The sequence below is a fragment of the Pelodiscus sinensis genome, chromosome 24 (assembly GCF_052426305.1).
Source record: "Pelodiscus sinensis isolate ZL-2025 chromosome 24, ASM5242630v1, whole genome shotgun sequence".
NCBI lineage: Eukaryota > Metazoa > Chordata > Testudines > Trionychidae > Pelodiscus > Pelodiscus sinensis.
This window is the reverse complement of record NC_143075.1, coordinates 4,332,995-4,350,385: the sequence shown is the minus strand read 5'-3', so window position 1 is coordinate 4,350,385 and position 17,391 is coordinate 4,332,995. Positions and strand designations below refer to the sequence as shown.

At 47.5% G+C, this 17,391-nt stretch overlaps 1 protein-coding gene across 1 annotated transcript; it reads right to left on the bottom strand.

Annotated features, from left to right (window-relative positions):
• Window positions 1-931: 931 nt before the first annotated feature.
• On the bottom strand, window positions 932-13,846 carry LRRC47 (leucine rich repeat containing 47). Its single transcript, XM_006124698.3, has 7 exons — window positions 13,185-13,846; window positions 11,761-12,222; window positions 9,557-9,673; window positions 6,768-6,883; window positions 5,910-6,012; window positions 3,872-3,961; window positions 932-1,327 (listed from the first exon to the last, which is right to left on the bottom strand). The coding sequence occupies exons 1-7, from the start codon at window positions 13,821-13,823 to the stop codon at window positions 1,085-1,087; spliced, it is 1,770 nt and encodes a 589-aa protein (XP_006124760.4). The 5' UTR covers window positions 13,824-13,846; the 3' UTR covers window positions 932-1,084.
• Between the last annotated feature and the right edge of the window lie 3,545 nt (window positions 13,847-17,391).

The following is a 17,391-nucleotide window of genomic DNA, read 5'->3' as shown; positions in this document are numbered from 1 at the left end:
AATACCTTCGTTTGTTCCAAAATGTTGGCAAAGATTTTAGGCATAAAAGGATTTTATATTTTATGAAGGTACTAATTGTGGTGGACCTAACCTCTATGAAATTATCTAGCTTCTCTTTAAACTCTGTTATAGTCCTAGCCTTCACAGCCTCCTCTGGTGAGGAGTTCCACAGGTTGACTACATGCTGTGTGAAGAAATTTCTTTTATTAGTTTTAAAAAGCTATCCTCTTGCTCAACACAGCACCCGCAAGGTGCACCAGGAACAGTGTCACAGCTACAGAAATCCCTTTGAATAACCACCACCTGAAAGACTCGCTGCTGAGATTTTTTTTTAAAACAACGTTTGGCTGCAATTAGACTGAAGAGGATAAACTCCCCAAAAGGGCTATGGGATTTGCTGTGCTTCAGGCTTAGTGCCATATAAAACAGTAAAAAGGTAGAGTTGCTTCAAAAAAATCTCTGAAATGATTCTCATCAGCAATAGCTTTAACTCTTCATACCTTTCTGTGGTACATAAGACAAGAGATGCACAGTTTTTGCATCATGTCGTTAGTACTGGTAGATGCGATGTATCCTTCTTGGTCAGTTTTCATGTTATCAATTTACTCAGTAAGTCACAAAGTGGGTTTCTACATTCAATTCAGATGAACACAAAGTCCCCCTGCCCCCAAAATCAATTTCATAAATTGGCAGTTTGCTTTAAAACGTCTTAGCACAAGTCAATGTGATCTCAACTTTCAAGGTCACCATAGCTATCTGTCAGAACTAGATGAGATAATGATCCTGAGCACAAAACATGAAAGACTTAGATCCCAAGTTTAGCATTTAAAGACCCATTCACATTTCTAACCAGTTAGAACATTGGGGCTTTATTACCAAGACTGGAAAGGATGTAGCATTCCTGGCTACAAAGGAATCAAATCAATTTGAATTATGCATCCAAAAGGAGACATTTTATATGTTTTCTTAAAGGGACATAACAGGTCTTAATTTAATTTTACCATATACAAACTGTCTTTGTAAAATATGCAAAAATAAATTCAAAATCAAAGCACTTTACAAGAACCTCGATGGCTGTTGGCTGTTAGCGTATTATGGTTAGAAGAGAGGAGACCAGAGTAAGGTCAGTTTTAGATGGATACAGGACTTTTAAGTTCCCATCTGCATCCACAACCCGAACTTGCTCCACGGTTAATGGAGACTGCTCCTGCTCTGCATTTTGGCTGGGGTTTGCATTCACTGGTTCAGAAGTCATGTCAGATTCACCATCAGAGACGGATTCTTCTTCCTTATTCTCTAACGTGAATTTGTTGAGTTCTGCCATTTTCTGAGCAGGAAACAAAAAGGAAGCAAAGATTTCAATGCACAGTATGAACGCTGTGGATGGGCTATGAACTGCTTAAAGAGTTTCCAATAAGCAGACGAGAGCTTTACACACTACTGTGGGACTTAAGTATCAGAGGGGTAGCCGTGTTAGTCTGAATCTGCAAAAGCGGCGAGGAGTCCTGTGGCACCTTATAGACTAACTGAAGTGTAGGAGCATAAGCTTTCGTGGGCAAAGACCCACTTCGTGCATCTGACGAAGTGGGTCTTTGCCCACGAAAGCTTATGCTCCTACACTTCAGTTAGTCTATAAGGTGCCACAGGACTCCTCGCCGCTTTTGCTGTGGGACTGACAGCAGAAATGGAAACCGTCAGTAATCATTTTAGCTTTTTTTTTTTTTTTTTTTTTTAAATAAGAAGCTTACAGCTCAATAGATAGGACAGTGAATTCTGTCTGAAATCCTGATTTCCTCCCGCTAGCCTTGTCCCTGCTTCTATACAAGCAGGTTTACAAACCAAGCTTCGAACACCAGCACTTTGATCCTAATGCAAAGAACTTGCTCCAGTGTCACTACTAAGGGCTCTGCTTTCAACATATTTTAAGTTGCCCCCATTCCTGTCCTATATCAGCTATGTAAGTGTCAGAACATGCTAATGACAATTAATGAATGAGGAGTAGAAGGAGCAGAATCGGGGTGAGCATGCAAGAGTTTGTCTTTCCAGTGCTGGAGGAAAACATCCAGCCAGCTCGGACTGTGTGACCTGCACATGAACAAAAGCAATGACTCTGCCGTGATGAGTTGCAGAGGTCTGTGGGGAAACCCCTGAAAATGAGGCTGACAAATATTTGGCCAGAGAGACCACTTGCGGCGACTGGCGAAAGATCTGCTCCGTCTGCCACGCTACTCTGAAGACCGGGGTGTTGATTTGTGTTGGCGATGCAAATCTCACAAAGAGCAGTATTGCTACTTGGCTCAATGGGCCCACCTGTGTCTGTTCACTTCGAACATCATCGCTCTGTCATCTGAGAGAACTAAAACGTGGGAGTTTTTCCATGAAGAGTTTATGGCAAAAAAGTTCTTGTCCTCCTAAGTTGGCTTTATGAGATTACAAATTTGGTTGATAAAGGCAATATGTTGACACAATATAATTAGACTTCTGTAAGTCATTTGACTCATGACATTTTGATTAAAAATTAGAATGATATAAAATCACGGCACACATCAAATGGATTAAAAACAAGGCTAACTGTCAAGTATCAAAATGTAACAATAGGGAACAGTCATCGAGCGGCCTGTTGCCAGAAGGGTACTGCAGCAATCCGTTCTTGGGGATCGCTGTTAACGTTTTTAATCGATGATCTGGAAGAAACTATACAACCACTAGCAACATTTGCAGTTGACACAAAATTGGAGGGAGGTTAAACTATGAAGAGGACAGGTCACGGATTCATAGTGATCTGCAGGGCTCGACAAATACGCTTGTCTGCTCGCCTGTGGCGAGTAGACTGCAGGCGGTTGCCCCGTTCACCGGCGGTCTGCGCATGCACAGTGTGGGCCTTGCGCATGCGGGGCTTGTGAGTGGTTTTTGCTGCGATTTTCGAGCCCTGGTGATCCGGATCACTTGGTAAACTGGGTAGAAGCAAACGCTATCTGCTTTGACAGACCTAACTGTACGTGTGTAACATCTAGATACACTCAACTGTCCTGGGAATCAGAGACTCTGAAAAACATCTGGGGATCGCAGTGGATGGCCAACTGAACATGAGCTCCCAGAGGAATTCTGTGGCCAAAAAAAAGCTAATGAGATCCTAGGATGCACACAGAGGGGCATCTTACGTAGGCATGACCACTGCAGGAATTCTGCGTCCTGGTCTGCTGAGGGTTCCAAGAAGGGCTGCGAGAATGCCGAAAGGATCAGAAACCCTGCCTTACAGTGCCTGACTCAGAGCTGGGTCTGTGTAACTTAACAACAAGATGGTTGAAGGGTGAGCTGATTACGGTCAAAGTATCTAAATGAGAACAAATACTTAATAATGGACTCTTCAACCAAGCAGAACTAGGTTTAATACAACCCAAAGGCCAGAAGTTGAAGCTAAATTCAGACTGGAACTAAGGTGCACACATTTCCCAGTGCGAGTAATTCCCTTGGGAAGCTTTCCAAGGGAAGCAGATTCTCCATCACTGACAATTTTTAAAATCAAGTTTGGATGTTTTTCCAGAAATCTGCCTGTGGGCTATTGTAGGGAAGTTGTGCAGTGCAGGGCTCAGGTTGGACTCTCACAATGGTACCCTCCAGGCTTGGAGCCTAGCAATCTCTGCTGGGCGTGCATTTCCAACGGGCAGTAATGCATCTCACTTCCTGATAAAGAAGCAGCATCATAACATGCAGCAAAGGACCAATAAGAAACATTCAGGGTAACAGGCAAGTAAAGATGATAAATAAAGGTAGAGAAATTAAGCTCCATGTACCGCTCTGTTCCAACACGGCTCTCTGATCCAGAGGCACACACAAAGAAGATAGTGTGAATACTCCCTTGAATACTTACTAGAATGAGGGTGTCCATGATGTCTTTGCATATCTGGAGGCTGGTGCCGCTCGTCACTTCCAGAAAGAGATCGCTAGTGGTTTTTCTAATCTGGAAAACATTGCAGATGTACTCAGAAAAGGGAAGGCTGAATTGTAATGCAGTGAAATAGAAACGAGTGTGTACAGCTCCATGGTCACATGGCTGCATTTGTTATTCTAATACCACCTCAGCTGAAAAATATCCAAGTGCATAAGGAACCATACTAAGGATGTAAAAATGTCGATTACCTAATCGAATAGTCGATGGGATTTCCACTGACTCTTCGATTAGTCGATAAGGACCAGTGCGGTGTTCCACCTTTGAAAAGTACAAGAACCCAGCAGTGGCTCTTGTGCGCTTCAAAGACTGACACGCCGGGTGGAGCCCGGGGCCAGCGGGGAGTCCCCCAGTCACCCCAGGCTCCATGCAGGCGTTTCCTGCTGGGGCTCTTGTACATTTCAAAGCAGAAGCGCCCGCATGGAGTCCAAGGTCAACAGACTCCCGCTGGCCCCGTGCTCCATGCAGTGTTTCAATCTTTGAAATGTACAAGAGTCCCAGTGGAGACTCGTACATTTCCAAGTTGGAATTCTGCTGCTGCGCCCCTGATCCCTTCCCACAGAGCTGGGGGGAAATCGGCTGTTAAGCCGGCTCCCCCCAGCAGCCCCTTCTCTTACCCTCCTTGCTGCCTCTTTCTGATAGAGGCAGCAAGGGGGGTAAGCGACTAGTTGCATACAGTCCTAACTACACGTGAATCCCACTTAAAAACTGCATGTTTGCACTTATCTGGGCAGCTCAGGAACCAGCAGCCTCAGGCCAACACACAAGTGACTTACTACGCAGCATGGTCTCAGCCCGAAGGATGCTACCCAAAAATTGGACAGCCACATTTTGCAAAGGCCACGTCTGCACTAAGGGTGAGGGTGTGAGTCCCTTGTTTGTGAGCACAAACTGGGGCTAGCTGTATAAAAGGCAGTCCACCCACTACAGCATGGGCAGCCCTGCCGAGTACACACCCACTAGTTTTAGGGGGGAGGGATACCCGGCCTGGCTTAGCTGACACCATTACCTGCACTAGCAGCCTCTGCCGCCATTACCTGCACTGGGAGGGTTACAGAATTATACTCACGCTAGTTCCACGATGGCTAGTGCAAGTACATGTACATGATCAGGGGATTCATATCCCCAGCTCAGAGTAGATGGAGTCAAGCCATCGAGTGGGAAGCCAGGGGAGGGAGTGGTCGGGTACTGCCCCTAGGATGCTCTGGGGTGGGGCTGGAAAAGGGGCCTGCAGCAGGAGAGGCAGGTTGTAGAGCTTGCCCCAGACCCATCCCATCCCAGTGACTCCTATGGCTCAGTCCTGCAGGACTGGCTGGGCTCCGTTCCCCATTCCAGGTCACAGCAGGTAGCAACACTCAGATTGGCCCAGTCACTCCTCCAGTAGGACGACAGGCTGCCGGCCAGGAGAGTTTGAGTAGCAGCTCCCCTGCAACCCCAGAACTCACAACACCCGGAACGGGAGCCTGCCTCAGCCAGCCCCCCAGGATAGAAACCTCTGTTTTGACGTGCACTGTGCACTTTTTAGGACTTATTACACTAGTGTGCTTCATCAGCTAGGTACGAAATACTAAATATTTAGTAAGCCAGATTTTTTGTAGTTAAGCGATTCTCTGGGTCACCATTGGCCTTCAAGTTTCACAAATAGCTCCTGAGCCCAACAGGATTGAGAAGCGCTGCTAAATAGCTGGACACAGTTTGGACATTTAGCCTGAAACATACACAGTTTGAATTTAATTCATATTTTAAAATCTAGTGCTTTTAGCACAAACATTAGACCTTGACCGTTCAGATTCTAAACTCAGTCATGAATTTCACTGGAGAACTAAACATCTGGAGTACTTATTCCACAACGACTTAATGTATTTCCTAAAAAGCCGAGGAAGGGAGTGATTTAGTTTTGAAGCCTGGCCTATTTCCCACTATCACGGAGACTCAGAGAAGTAGATTGAAACTTCTGTACCTTTGTTCTCTCACTGTTCGTGATTGGTGGGAAAGAAATCACAACACCCTCAGCATCTACTAGACAAGGATAGTTCTCTTTCCCATCCAGTAATTGAAGGTACCTAAGAAGAAAAAAGTGAAGATAATGGAAAGAGAACAATCAATCAACAATAAATACAACAGAGTGGGAAAACGAAGGTAACGAGTTCCTGATTCAATACACAGAAACCACAACTACAGCATCACATTAACAATTGTACGGTCGCACTGAGGGCGAGTAATGAAGCAATATCATGAAATACTTAAGGTAATAATCCAATTGCTCATGTGTAAGCAAACTTGTTCTTAATACTTTTTACTGCTCCCAGTGCTCAAAATTCAGAGCTTGTTTTACTGACACTCCAAGCTCATATGCTCAAATTTAAGTTTCATTACCCGTCTCCACCACTTACACAAATACGCAATCCCCACTTTGTTTACCTGGTCAGATTCCCTGACACATACGACAATCTCACACATATGAAATGATCACAATACAAACAGAATGGAAGGCTGATGTGTCACTTTCCTTCAAATTTGGTTTCAGCCCCTTACAAGTTGTTCCATAGACATAATATTAGACATTTCACATAAGCAAACTTATTCGGCCTACGTTTATATTCAGTCCCTCCCACCTCCCCCAAACCTTTCTTTTCTCCTCTAGATTTTCAGGTGCTCATGTGTGCCCAGCTAGGATTAGATGTTGCCTTTCATAACTAAGCACAAAGGGCATATCCAACGTTCTTCACAGTTACAAGATTGTTGCTTTTCATGTGATCTTAAACTGGCCAAAATGCATCTGATCAATCTGAAAAGAGATGTGAATTACTACACTGACTTGTGCAATCCGGAAACATTCTGACGCTTCTTCTGTTTTCTTTGTTCCTCAGCCTCTAACTGCAACTGACGGACAAGATCCTTTGCCTTGATCTCCTTCCGACCCAATGGTGTTACCTGTATCAGAGAGAAAGCAAAGACTTAAAGGCAAAGAGTCATTCATTGACACCATGACTATCTGGCTGGTTCATCAGAGCTAAGGGATAAAAAAAAAAAAAAAAAAATTGGGAGATTTAATTAATACTTAATTGAAAGTTTCTCATTACTAATTCTTCCATTTCAATTACTGCTTGGAACATAGAAAATGGGATTTTATGAAACATTTGTGATGCTTCATTCCCTTTAAACACATCCTTGATACTCGGGCATGTTTAGGCTCCCTGCGAGGGTCCTTGATGGTGCTACCGCACCAAATGGAAATTCCTGTGATTTATGGTAGATTCTGGAGTTTTCAAAATGTTTATATTAGGGGCTGAGTGAATAGGAGACATTCAAGAATAAAAAGTTTGACCTCAGAACCATGATTCGCCCAAGGACTCTCCAGTGCTTTGGAATGTTTTAGAAGAAAAAACAGTAGTTTTAGTATTACCTCTTATGCCCTACCAGCCTAGTGTGTGATGTGTGCATACCACAGATTTACTTTACAACAGATTAACCTCTATAGCTCTTTGCAGAGTTTAGAAAATGATCCTCACCCGAACTGGTGCTGCTGAAATCTCTTCTGGCTGTCCCATGTTTTATCACAGGTGGCTGCCACTATGAGTTCAAGAAGTGATTATGATCCCTGACTATTTGATCAGCTCTGCAATTTGCATTCTCATTGGTGCTACAGACGGTGGACTGGAGCAAAGCAAGACACAGCAGTAGCATGGAAATCAGGGTAGAAAAATAAAATAAAAAAAACTTTCAAAAAACTGAAAAAGATACCTTAACAGTAGTGCAATTAAAACACAACCAGCCTGATTTATAATCCAGCATAAATATTTATCTAAGCAATGGGCAAAATTTAAAACTCATTTTACAAAGCCTTAACATGATTCATAACTGTTATATTTTTTAAGTCAAGCAACTCAAATCATGACTTCATGATTTCGATGCCTTTATTTTAACCACTCTATGCTGGAAATCCTCCTGCACAGTAGGGAGGGAGAAGCTATGGAGGGGATCTGTGTCCAGCTGGGGGAAAATATGCTATGGTTTATGTCTAATAAACAAATAACCCCTGCTTCACAACTTTGCCCCATCTCCTTTAGAAAGAAAGAAAAAGGGTTAGTCCATCATTCTGCTGTTGTATATATTCATGGCATGAGAAGGACATGGTTGTTAGGGACACCTCAAAGTCTATTCCATAGTGTGGTCAGCAATGAATGGTAACGGGCAGAAAAAAAATGAAGCACTGGATCACTCTCAAGAATCACCCTACAACTTGGATTCTGCCCCCTTTGAATCATGAGACTGTGGACTATTGAATTTGAAGTTCCAACAAAACCTTTCACCTGTGACTCAAGGAAATAGTTGGCTCAAAGCTTCCAGCAATGAAAGAAGAGTTCATGAGCTTACTGTATTGTGTGACTAGTCACACAAAATAACTGGTTGTAAACACACTTGCTCAACTGGCAAACAGAATCACCTCACTGGATGTCAACTTCCTGCAGAGAGGCAACTTTTCAATGGCAGGTAGTGCATATGAAGTCCAGGATTTATTTGTGGTTCAAGGTTGTGAGGTCTCAGCCAAAGTCCACACCTGCCACATTTTTTCTAATATCAGTTATATATGCAAGACAAGTACCTGGATTGTACTGCTGGCTCTTATGGTTTGCTATGAGTTAAATACACTCTGCCCCTGTTGAGCACGCAGCTGCTCCAGCCCCTACTGGTTAACTGGAACCAGAAAAGGTGAGGCTTACCAGTTAGCCATTCATATCCCTCGTGCGCAGAGAGGATAAATGAATGCCACAAAAAACTCAGAACTGCTCTCAAATGCCGCATTATTCAGATTTTCCTATATAAATTGTCCAATTAGATCAACAATTAAAGTGAATGACTTACTCTTACAATGGCAAGTCACAAAGGGGCTTCCTGATCAACATGTTAAACTAAGTAACTATGAAAGAAACTATGTAAGTTTCATATCAAGGTTAGTGTAAGCGTTTGGTGTACTAACGAGCTGTAAATAATTACGTTACTTGGGGGTGTGGAAATAAGAACTACCAGAGAGAGAAAAGTGGTGAACAGAGCCTGAATTTGGGTCAGTTGATTACCTTATAGACTGCTGCCAAATACTCCATGTAGTCATGAATGAATACCAGCTACGCTACACAGTACTCCGGTTGTAGCTTCACATTTTATGGACTTCCACTGAACATTAACTTGGCAACAGCTCAACACAGAGGAGAGGTCTAGCAGTGAAACTATTAACAGGGAAACCTTAAGACCTCTGTCACCCTAAGCAAATGTGCATGGCACGCAAGATCCAAATACTAGTTATGGAGAGAAAGATTTTGGATTGCTTTAGCTGTTTGAATTGTGAAGGTATTCAGCTGGTGATAAGGTTCTATAACTAATAGTAAAAGAGAGCAACATGCACTTTCTGAAGGACATTTCAACAGTGAGGAGTTCTCTGAGCTGGATTTAGATAGAGATTGTTACAATGGTGGCACACTGTCTGAACTTAACCTCCTGGTGCCTGTTAAGTTTTCTCCTCTCTTCAAAATGCAAAATAACATCTTCCCATTTCCGTAGCATTGCAAAATGTGATAAAGCAAGAGGGGAAAAGGTTATGTATCCTACCTTTAATTCGCTAGGTGGCTGAGCATCATACAGCAGGGGCCCCTTGATGAGCTGCAAGTCATGTGTGGCAATGGTTGCTGCTGTGCGTCTCTCACAAATGTCTTCATGCAGTTTGATCTAACGAAATTTGCAGGACACAGAAATATGAAGTTACCAGCCAATAGCCTTCAGCATTCCTGCACCATTATCAGTCTCAACCTTCCTCTAAGTTGCCTTAATAAATTAGTCCCTCAGTGTCAACGTGTTTCACCTCCGTTAATTTTGTCTTCTCGTTTGACAAGACTGGCTCCCCGCTGTTGGATGGGGCTGAAAGCAACAGCTCTCTTTCCGCGGCACCACTGTCCACGGAGCACTGGAAAAAATGCTCATTAACTCTCTGATTATCATTAAGCTTAGCAGCATAATTCGATAGATGTTGGTAAATAATTTCAACTGACACATTGAAATAGATGGAAAAAAGACGGATTAGGAATACAGCAGGAGAGTAGTCTCCCTGCCTTGTGCTGACAAGGACTGGGTGTCACCAGCGCTGTCTGCAGCCCAGTGTCAGGCCATGTTCTCACCAGCTGGGGGGTCACTGCTCTGCTATCCTAGGATGACACTCTTACTCGCCTCATGTGCCTGCAGCAATCCAATGTCACCAGCCCAGAGAGCCCTCTTCAGCTCCGCTGTCACAGCACCACCAGAAGCCATCCCTGTGCAGGAACTGTTCAGCATCAACCTGAGGCCATGGGCTCCGTTAGGCCAAGACCAGTCTTACTTGCACCTTCGGTCCCTTTGGCCATGCTCAGAGTCCCCTGGATTCCTGCTATAAGTGCTGCCCTAACTGCAAACATGGCTTAATTTCCAGCAACTGTAAAAAATTCCAGCTACGTCTATACTAGGGATGTTAAATTTAATCAATTAATCGATTAGTTGAAGGATTTTCCATTGACTAGTCAATAAGAAGGGGAGCCAGTGCAGGGTACCCCTGCTGCAGCTCTGCCTTTTAAATGTATTAAGAGCCTGTTGGCTCTTAATACATTTATAAGGCTGGCACACAGCAGGGGGGACCCTGCGCAAGCCAGAAATCAGCTGTCTCAGCCAAGGTCAATTACTTGGGTCCATGCTATTGGGCTATATAGAGCAGCATAGACACTTCTATCTGGGCTGGAACATGGGCTTTGAAACTTAGTGACGGGGGTACATCTCAAATACAGGGCTCCAGCCTCAGGAAGAACAGCTACACAGCTATTTTTATCCCCATAACGTGAGCCTGTGTCATCTCAGATATCCCGAGATGGGTGGGCTTCAGGGTGGGGTCAGGAGTAGTGTAGCCATTTAAAAAAAAAAAAAAAAAAAAAAAAAAAAAAGATTGTTGAAATTACAGAAAAAAATTGATCTCTGCCACACCTAATTGTAGACAGAAGAAAGGAGTTCAGATCGTTTTGCTGGTTCCATAAAAACGGAGACTTAAAAAAACCAATCAGGGAACAGATAAATTGCTCCTATTTAGACATTTTATATACACATTACACAAATAAGCAAGAGCAAACTTCCCCCCACCTCACAAGATTAAGAGAAGTGACGTTTTGCCCCACATCGCTTGTTTTTCTTCCAAAATGACTTCCTCGATCCTTCTCTCACTCTCCACCCTTAAATCCCATACTCATTTACTATACCAATTAGGAAACTGTGTCAAAGATGCTTATCATTGTATATATGTAAAAGCTAGGAAACCTGTGAAAAGAAACAGATTCCATCTCAACCAAGTGTTTTGGGAAAATACTCCCCCGAAGCCTGCAACTTTCAAAATATTGTGTGTGGCAGTTGCATTTAAAGATTGAGCATGTGTGTCATGTATGACTATATGGGACCAAAAATAGGCACTTACTTGAATCAATGGGATAGATCACTCATTCACCACTTTTTCTTAGGAAATGTGTAGCATGGCAAAAGTCTTTTTCTTTAATGGAGTTTATACCCAGGAACTAACTGTTCCCAATTTGGCTCATTTGGAATAGGAGCAAAATGATCACTAGAGATGTTAAAAAGTATTTGTGTAAACTGTGTAACTGCTGATGTTTTCAGTGGCTGCACATTTACAGGGTGTGTGCGCATGGGCGCGTGTGCTCAGAACACACCAGTGTGTGTGGGGAGCCGGCTTGGAAGTACACAATGAAAATATATTCAAAAATTTTTTAACTTAAACCTTCAATAATTACCTGTGCAGAAAGAAATCTCTTCAAGGCATTTCCTTGCTTCAAATTCATTCCCTTCACCACACAACAAACAATGTATGGCCGGACTTCTTTGATATTTGGACTAACTTTAACTACGAGTGGAGCTGGATTTTCAGCAATGTGCAGAATCTTGATCATCAGTTTATTCACCTCTTCCAGCATGTCCTGTTCCCCATCTCCACTATCTTTTTTCTGGCGTTTATCCCTCTTTTTTTTCCTAATCTCCTCTTTATCAGAGTTATCTGTTTTCCCTTTTCCTTTGCCACTTCCTCGGCCTCCAACCCGCAAGTACTCCAGAATGGATTTTGTCTGGCAGCTATTGACCATTTTCTCCAGCCGCTTGTCTTTCAGTTTGTTCCCTCTTAAGTTGATCTCCTTTAACTTAGGGCAGTCAGCAAGCTCAACAGGGATTTCTGATAACTCGTTATTGGAAACATCCAGGATCTGAAGGAGGAAAAAACATTTACAAACTTAGACTGGATGCTTCTAAAAGGCTTAGCCTTAGCTCAGCCTTGGCATGCGGTTTGCTCAGAAGGCAGCTAGACACCAGAGGGTAAGGCAAGATTTCGCATTACATATCTCCATTCAGAGATTCCATAAGTCAAAAATGAAAGTGCTTGAATTTAAATTTGTTACTTTTTCTCCCCCAAAAGAAAAGATCACTTTTCTTAGCACTACAGCCAAGGTGTGTCATCCTATCAATGCACATAGTACTGAGTTCAGCCAGCTCTTTAGAACACTTATCACTTTTAGACATTGTACTTTAACAGAATCCATCCAACCAACCAACCTGTTCTCATGGAAGTCCAATCATAAAATCAAGAAAATAAAAACCTAAGAATGTAACAATAGACATACTGGGTCAGATCAAAGGTCCATCTAGCTTAGTATCCTGTCCTCTGACAGCAGCCAGTGCCAGGTGACTCAGAGGGAGGGAACACAACACACAATCATCAAGTGATCCCCACTAATGCCAATAATTCGTGCAATATTTAAATTTTCTTAAAGCCCCAGTATCCAGAATCAATTGCGCGAGACGCCACTCATCTTCCACCAAAGACATTTCTAGCCCTCACTGTTGTGGAGAAAAACTTGACATCAGAAGCAAACACATTCTAAAGGCCCAGAAACTAGAAGGCAAACACAATGAACCCCAAATGTGTGTATTTGTTAAAACCACGTCACTTTTAAGTGCTTAACTCCTCCTATTTGTATAGTGGGGTCGGCTAAACTGTGATCCTCCCTTTCCACGGGGCTCCAGCACCAACCCCATGCCAACCTCCAGGAAACCACCTCCACTCTACCGTGGGGTCCCAGCTCCTCAACCCAGCACGTGGGGTCCCAACCTCCCCCAGGGCTACCAGGCCTCTTTCCCAGCTCCCTTCTCCCCTCGCTCGCCCTCTAACCTTGAGAGCCGGCAGGCTGGCGATGGCTGAGCCCAGCTCCTGCAGCCCGTTGTCGGCGGCCTCCAGCTGGCTGAGCAGCGGGAGGAGGCCGGAGGCGCCGGGGGGCAGGAGGCCGCCGGGCAGGACACTCAGGCGGTTCCCGGAGAGCAGCAGGGTCTGGAGCTGGGGGGCGGAGCGAGCCAGGCCCGGCCCCAGCTCCCGCAGCCGGTTCCCGGTGAGGTTCAGGCTCCGCAGCTGGGGGAAGTCGGGGGCCCCCCCGGGAGGGGCCCCCCCCGGGTCCCCCCCCAGCGCCGCGGGCAGCGTCTCCAGCCCGTTCGCGGACAGGTCCAGCACCCGCAGGGCCGGCAGCGGGCCCCCGAGCCCCGCAGCGCCCAGCCCGGCCGGGCCCAGCCCGTTGCCGCGCAGCACCAGCGTGTGCAGGGCGGGCAGCGCCGCCGCCAGCCCCGGGCCCAGCTCCCGCAGCGCCGCGCAGCCGCTCAGCTCCAGCGCCTGCAGCAGCGGCAGCGCCAGGAGCTCCGGGGGCAGCCGGCCGCCCCCCGCCCGCACCCGCGCCTCGGCCGCCGCGCCGGGCAGGACCAGCTCCCGCCGCCGCTCCCGCGCCGCCGCCTCCAGCTCGGGCCAGCCGCCCGGCTCCGCCATGATGCGCCCCGCTCCCCCACTTCCGGGTCGCCGCACTGCTTCCGGGGCGGCGCTGCGCGTGGGTCGGGCGGCCGCACCATAGAGAGCGGCGCAGAGGCGAGAGCGTCCCGCCAGCCTTGTTGCGAACGCGCGCGCCCTGGCGGGGTGGAGGTGTCCGTGCAGCTGTGGGACAGCTGGCGCCCGTGCCAGTAGCCGAGGTGCGTCTACACGACAGCTGCGGCAGCAGGGCGCACAGCAGGGGCGGCTTGGGGGCCCCTGGGCGGAGTCATTTTGGGGGAGCCCCCTCCCGGGACTCAGCCAAGAAAAAGAAGAGTCTCTCCTCTCCCCTGTATTTGTCCTGCCTCCCTCCCTCCCCTGGGATAAGCAATGGGAACGAAGGGGAACAAAGTTGGGCGCAGGCTCTGGGCTGGGGCAGGGCGGTGGGGCACAGGGAGGTGTAGGGGGTCAGGCTCTGGGAGGAAGCTTGAGGCTCTGGGGGGCCCAGCTGCAGGTAGGGTTGCCAGGTGTTCGGTTTTGAACCGACTGTCCGGTATTTGAGCTTTCTGTCCGGGAAGCACATTGAGAAAATACAGGCCATAGAAATGTCTGGTATGTTCTAATTAAGTTAGTTTTATTATCATGAGTATCAGGACGTAGCCGCGTACTGCCTGGCTGGTAGACACACTCCCATTGCGGGAGTCACACTGCATGAGCGTGTCTACCAGCCAGGAGTACGCAGCGACGCTGTACAGAGGAGGGGGGTGGGGGTGAGGCCGAGGCGTGATGGAATCCCCGGAGCCGGATTCGCTCGTGCTCTGCAGGGACTGTGCGCAGGACAGGCAGCACCCTGGGATCTGTGTGCACCCAGGCCAGCCCTGCTCCCCGCCGGCTGATTCTCTCCCCCCCACTCCCTCCGACCCCCCCACCCCAGCCAGTCCCGCTCCCCTCTCCCCCCTCCCAGCCAGCCCTGCTTCCTGCCAGTTGGTTCCCCCCCGGGCAGACCCGCTTCCTGCTGTCCGGTTCCCCCCTATCCCCTGATTTCCCCCAGCCAGCCCTGCTCCCCCCGTTCCACAACCTGGCCGGTCCCTCCCCATCTGAGATCAAGTGTGTCCAGTATTTTTTTTAAGCCATCTGGTAACCCTAGGTGCAGGGAGGGGAGTTAGGGAGTTGGGCTGTACCTGGGGCATTGCGGCTCCCACAGCAATCGGCACAGCCCTCTGGCAGCAGCTCCAGGGGGTCACTGCATTGCTGCTCACAAGCGCTGCCCACACAGCTCCCGTTGGCTGGGAACTGAGGCCAATGGGAGTTGTGGAGTTGGTGCTGGAGGCAGGGACAATGCACAGACAGCCTCCCACCCGGGATCATAGTGACAGACTGGCTGCTTCCATAAGCAGCACAGAGGGAGGGGAGCAGAGTGGGCTGGGAACCGCCCTAGCCCTGCTGCGCTGTTGGTGGCGCGTCTCTGCCTGCAGTTTGGGGAGGGTAGATCTTCATGCACTGCCGGGGGAGGGGGGGGAGAGGAGCAACACACGGAGCCACTTCGCCCCTGCCAGGGGTGCACAGAGATGTGCCAACAGCTGGCCACTGCCAGGAGTGGCTTTGGGCCACTGGCCATAACATGCAGGCAGCCTGCCTGCCTCTCCCCTGCTGCACTGCCGCCCCTGCCATCTAGTGCAGATCCTTCCTACACTCACGGAAAAGGTTTTCCACCTCTGCCAAAGGAGGTACATGTGGCAGGGGTTTGCTAATCCTCCAGGATTTTCTTGGAGTGTCCAGGAATAAAACATTGTCATGTGACGAAACCTCCAGGAATACATCCAAGCCAACCTGGCAACCCTACAGCTAACCCGTCTCTCCGAGAGGCAGTACAGGCATTAGCTAAATTATCTGGGGGTTAGAGTGATCTAACTACACCACACAGGGCATGCAATTCTTCACATTCCTGAGCAGGGGAGCTAGCTCAATCTAATTTTTAAGCGTAGACTTGGTCTGACTGCACATGCAAAGCCAAGCAGAGATTTTAGTGTGTGGATGATGCACCACTTGGTCACAAGGTGGCAGTGGATATAAGGGTCTGGTTTCTCACCTCAGAGAATGGGAAATCTCTTCTTTCACTCACATCAATGGGACTAAATTTTCATGAAGAGTGGCTATAGGACATTGAAAGGAGAGGATGTGGGCCAAGGCAGAGGGACAAGGCAAAGATCATTCTCCTTCCTCCCACCTCTAGTCCCCCAAATGTACAACAAAAAAGGCCATGAAGGTCCAAAATCAAATACTCAAAAATTAGAAAATGCCAGAAATGCCCGTGCAGTCTCAATTCATCTCCATTCTGCATACAGCCTTTAATTACACACATCTAAACTATTTTTTTCCAAATGAATTTGTCCCTTTAAATTCCCCTATGTGACCTTAATTATGCAACATATAACCTTTACATGCATGATAAAATGGGTTAAAAATAAAACAACTATTTAATATCCCAAATAATTAAAAAAATGTCTTTTGGATACTTTGGGAACTTCCCGAAAATATGTGTATTTGAATGCTCAATGGCATATTTAAAATACGATCATATAATTATGTTCTTGTGACAAGAGACAATCATTCATCAATCTTCGGTACAAGACTCTTCTACGAAGGGGATTGGGGTTTTTCAAACACTGAAGAGGTAATAATTATAAAGCTAGAGCTATGCCGACATCTTAAGAGAGACAATATAAAAGCCAAAGTCAGATAATGAAATATACAGGCACTCCCCGACTTACGTGGATCCGACTTACGTCAGATCCCTACATACGAATGGGGATTTTCTCGCCACAAGGACGCGGGCGGTGGGACCGCCCAGACACGCCACGGTCCCGCCGCCCGCGTCCTCCGCAGCGAGAAAAGCTGCTCTGCGTCTCCCTGGCCTGCTGGGGGGGGGGGCCCAGCTAGTGCGCCCCCGCACCCAGCAGACCAGGCTTTTCTCGCTGTGGAGAACGCGGGCAGTCCCGCCGCCCCTATCCTCCGCGGCTAGAAAAGCTGCTCCGCATCTCCCTGGTATCCTGGGAGGGCCCCCCAGCAGACCATGGAGAGGCAGAGCAAAGCCACGGGGAGAAAAGCCGCTCCGCATCACCCTGGTCTGCTGGGGGGAATCCAGGAGCAGCTTTTCTTGCCGCGGCTTTGCTCCGCGTCTCCCTGGTCTCCTGGGGGAGGTTTTTTCAAAGGCAGCATTGGCAAGCCGCTGCTTTTTTCATTTAAATTTTGTGTTTATTTTTTTTTTAAATCAAGAAAGGGAGTGAGTGCTCGGAAGAGCAGGGACAGAGGCAGAATGACTGCAGGCAAGCAGTCTGCGGGGCGTCAGCCTTGCCAGCAAGCTGTTGACGAGCCCCATTCACTCCTGCCAGCGGGGCGGGGCGGGGCGGGGCGGGGCGGGGCGTCGGACCTGCGAGCAGGGCTCTCAGGGAGCAGTTGATGAGCCCCGTTGAACACTAGACGAGCCGCTTCTGCAGGCGAGGCGGGTCGGAGCGAGCGGGCGGGTGGGCCAGCCAGGCAACAGGCCGGGTAAGTGAGGGGGAGAGGGGGCGGAGCCCGCATGCAGATGAGC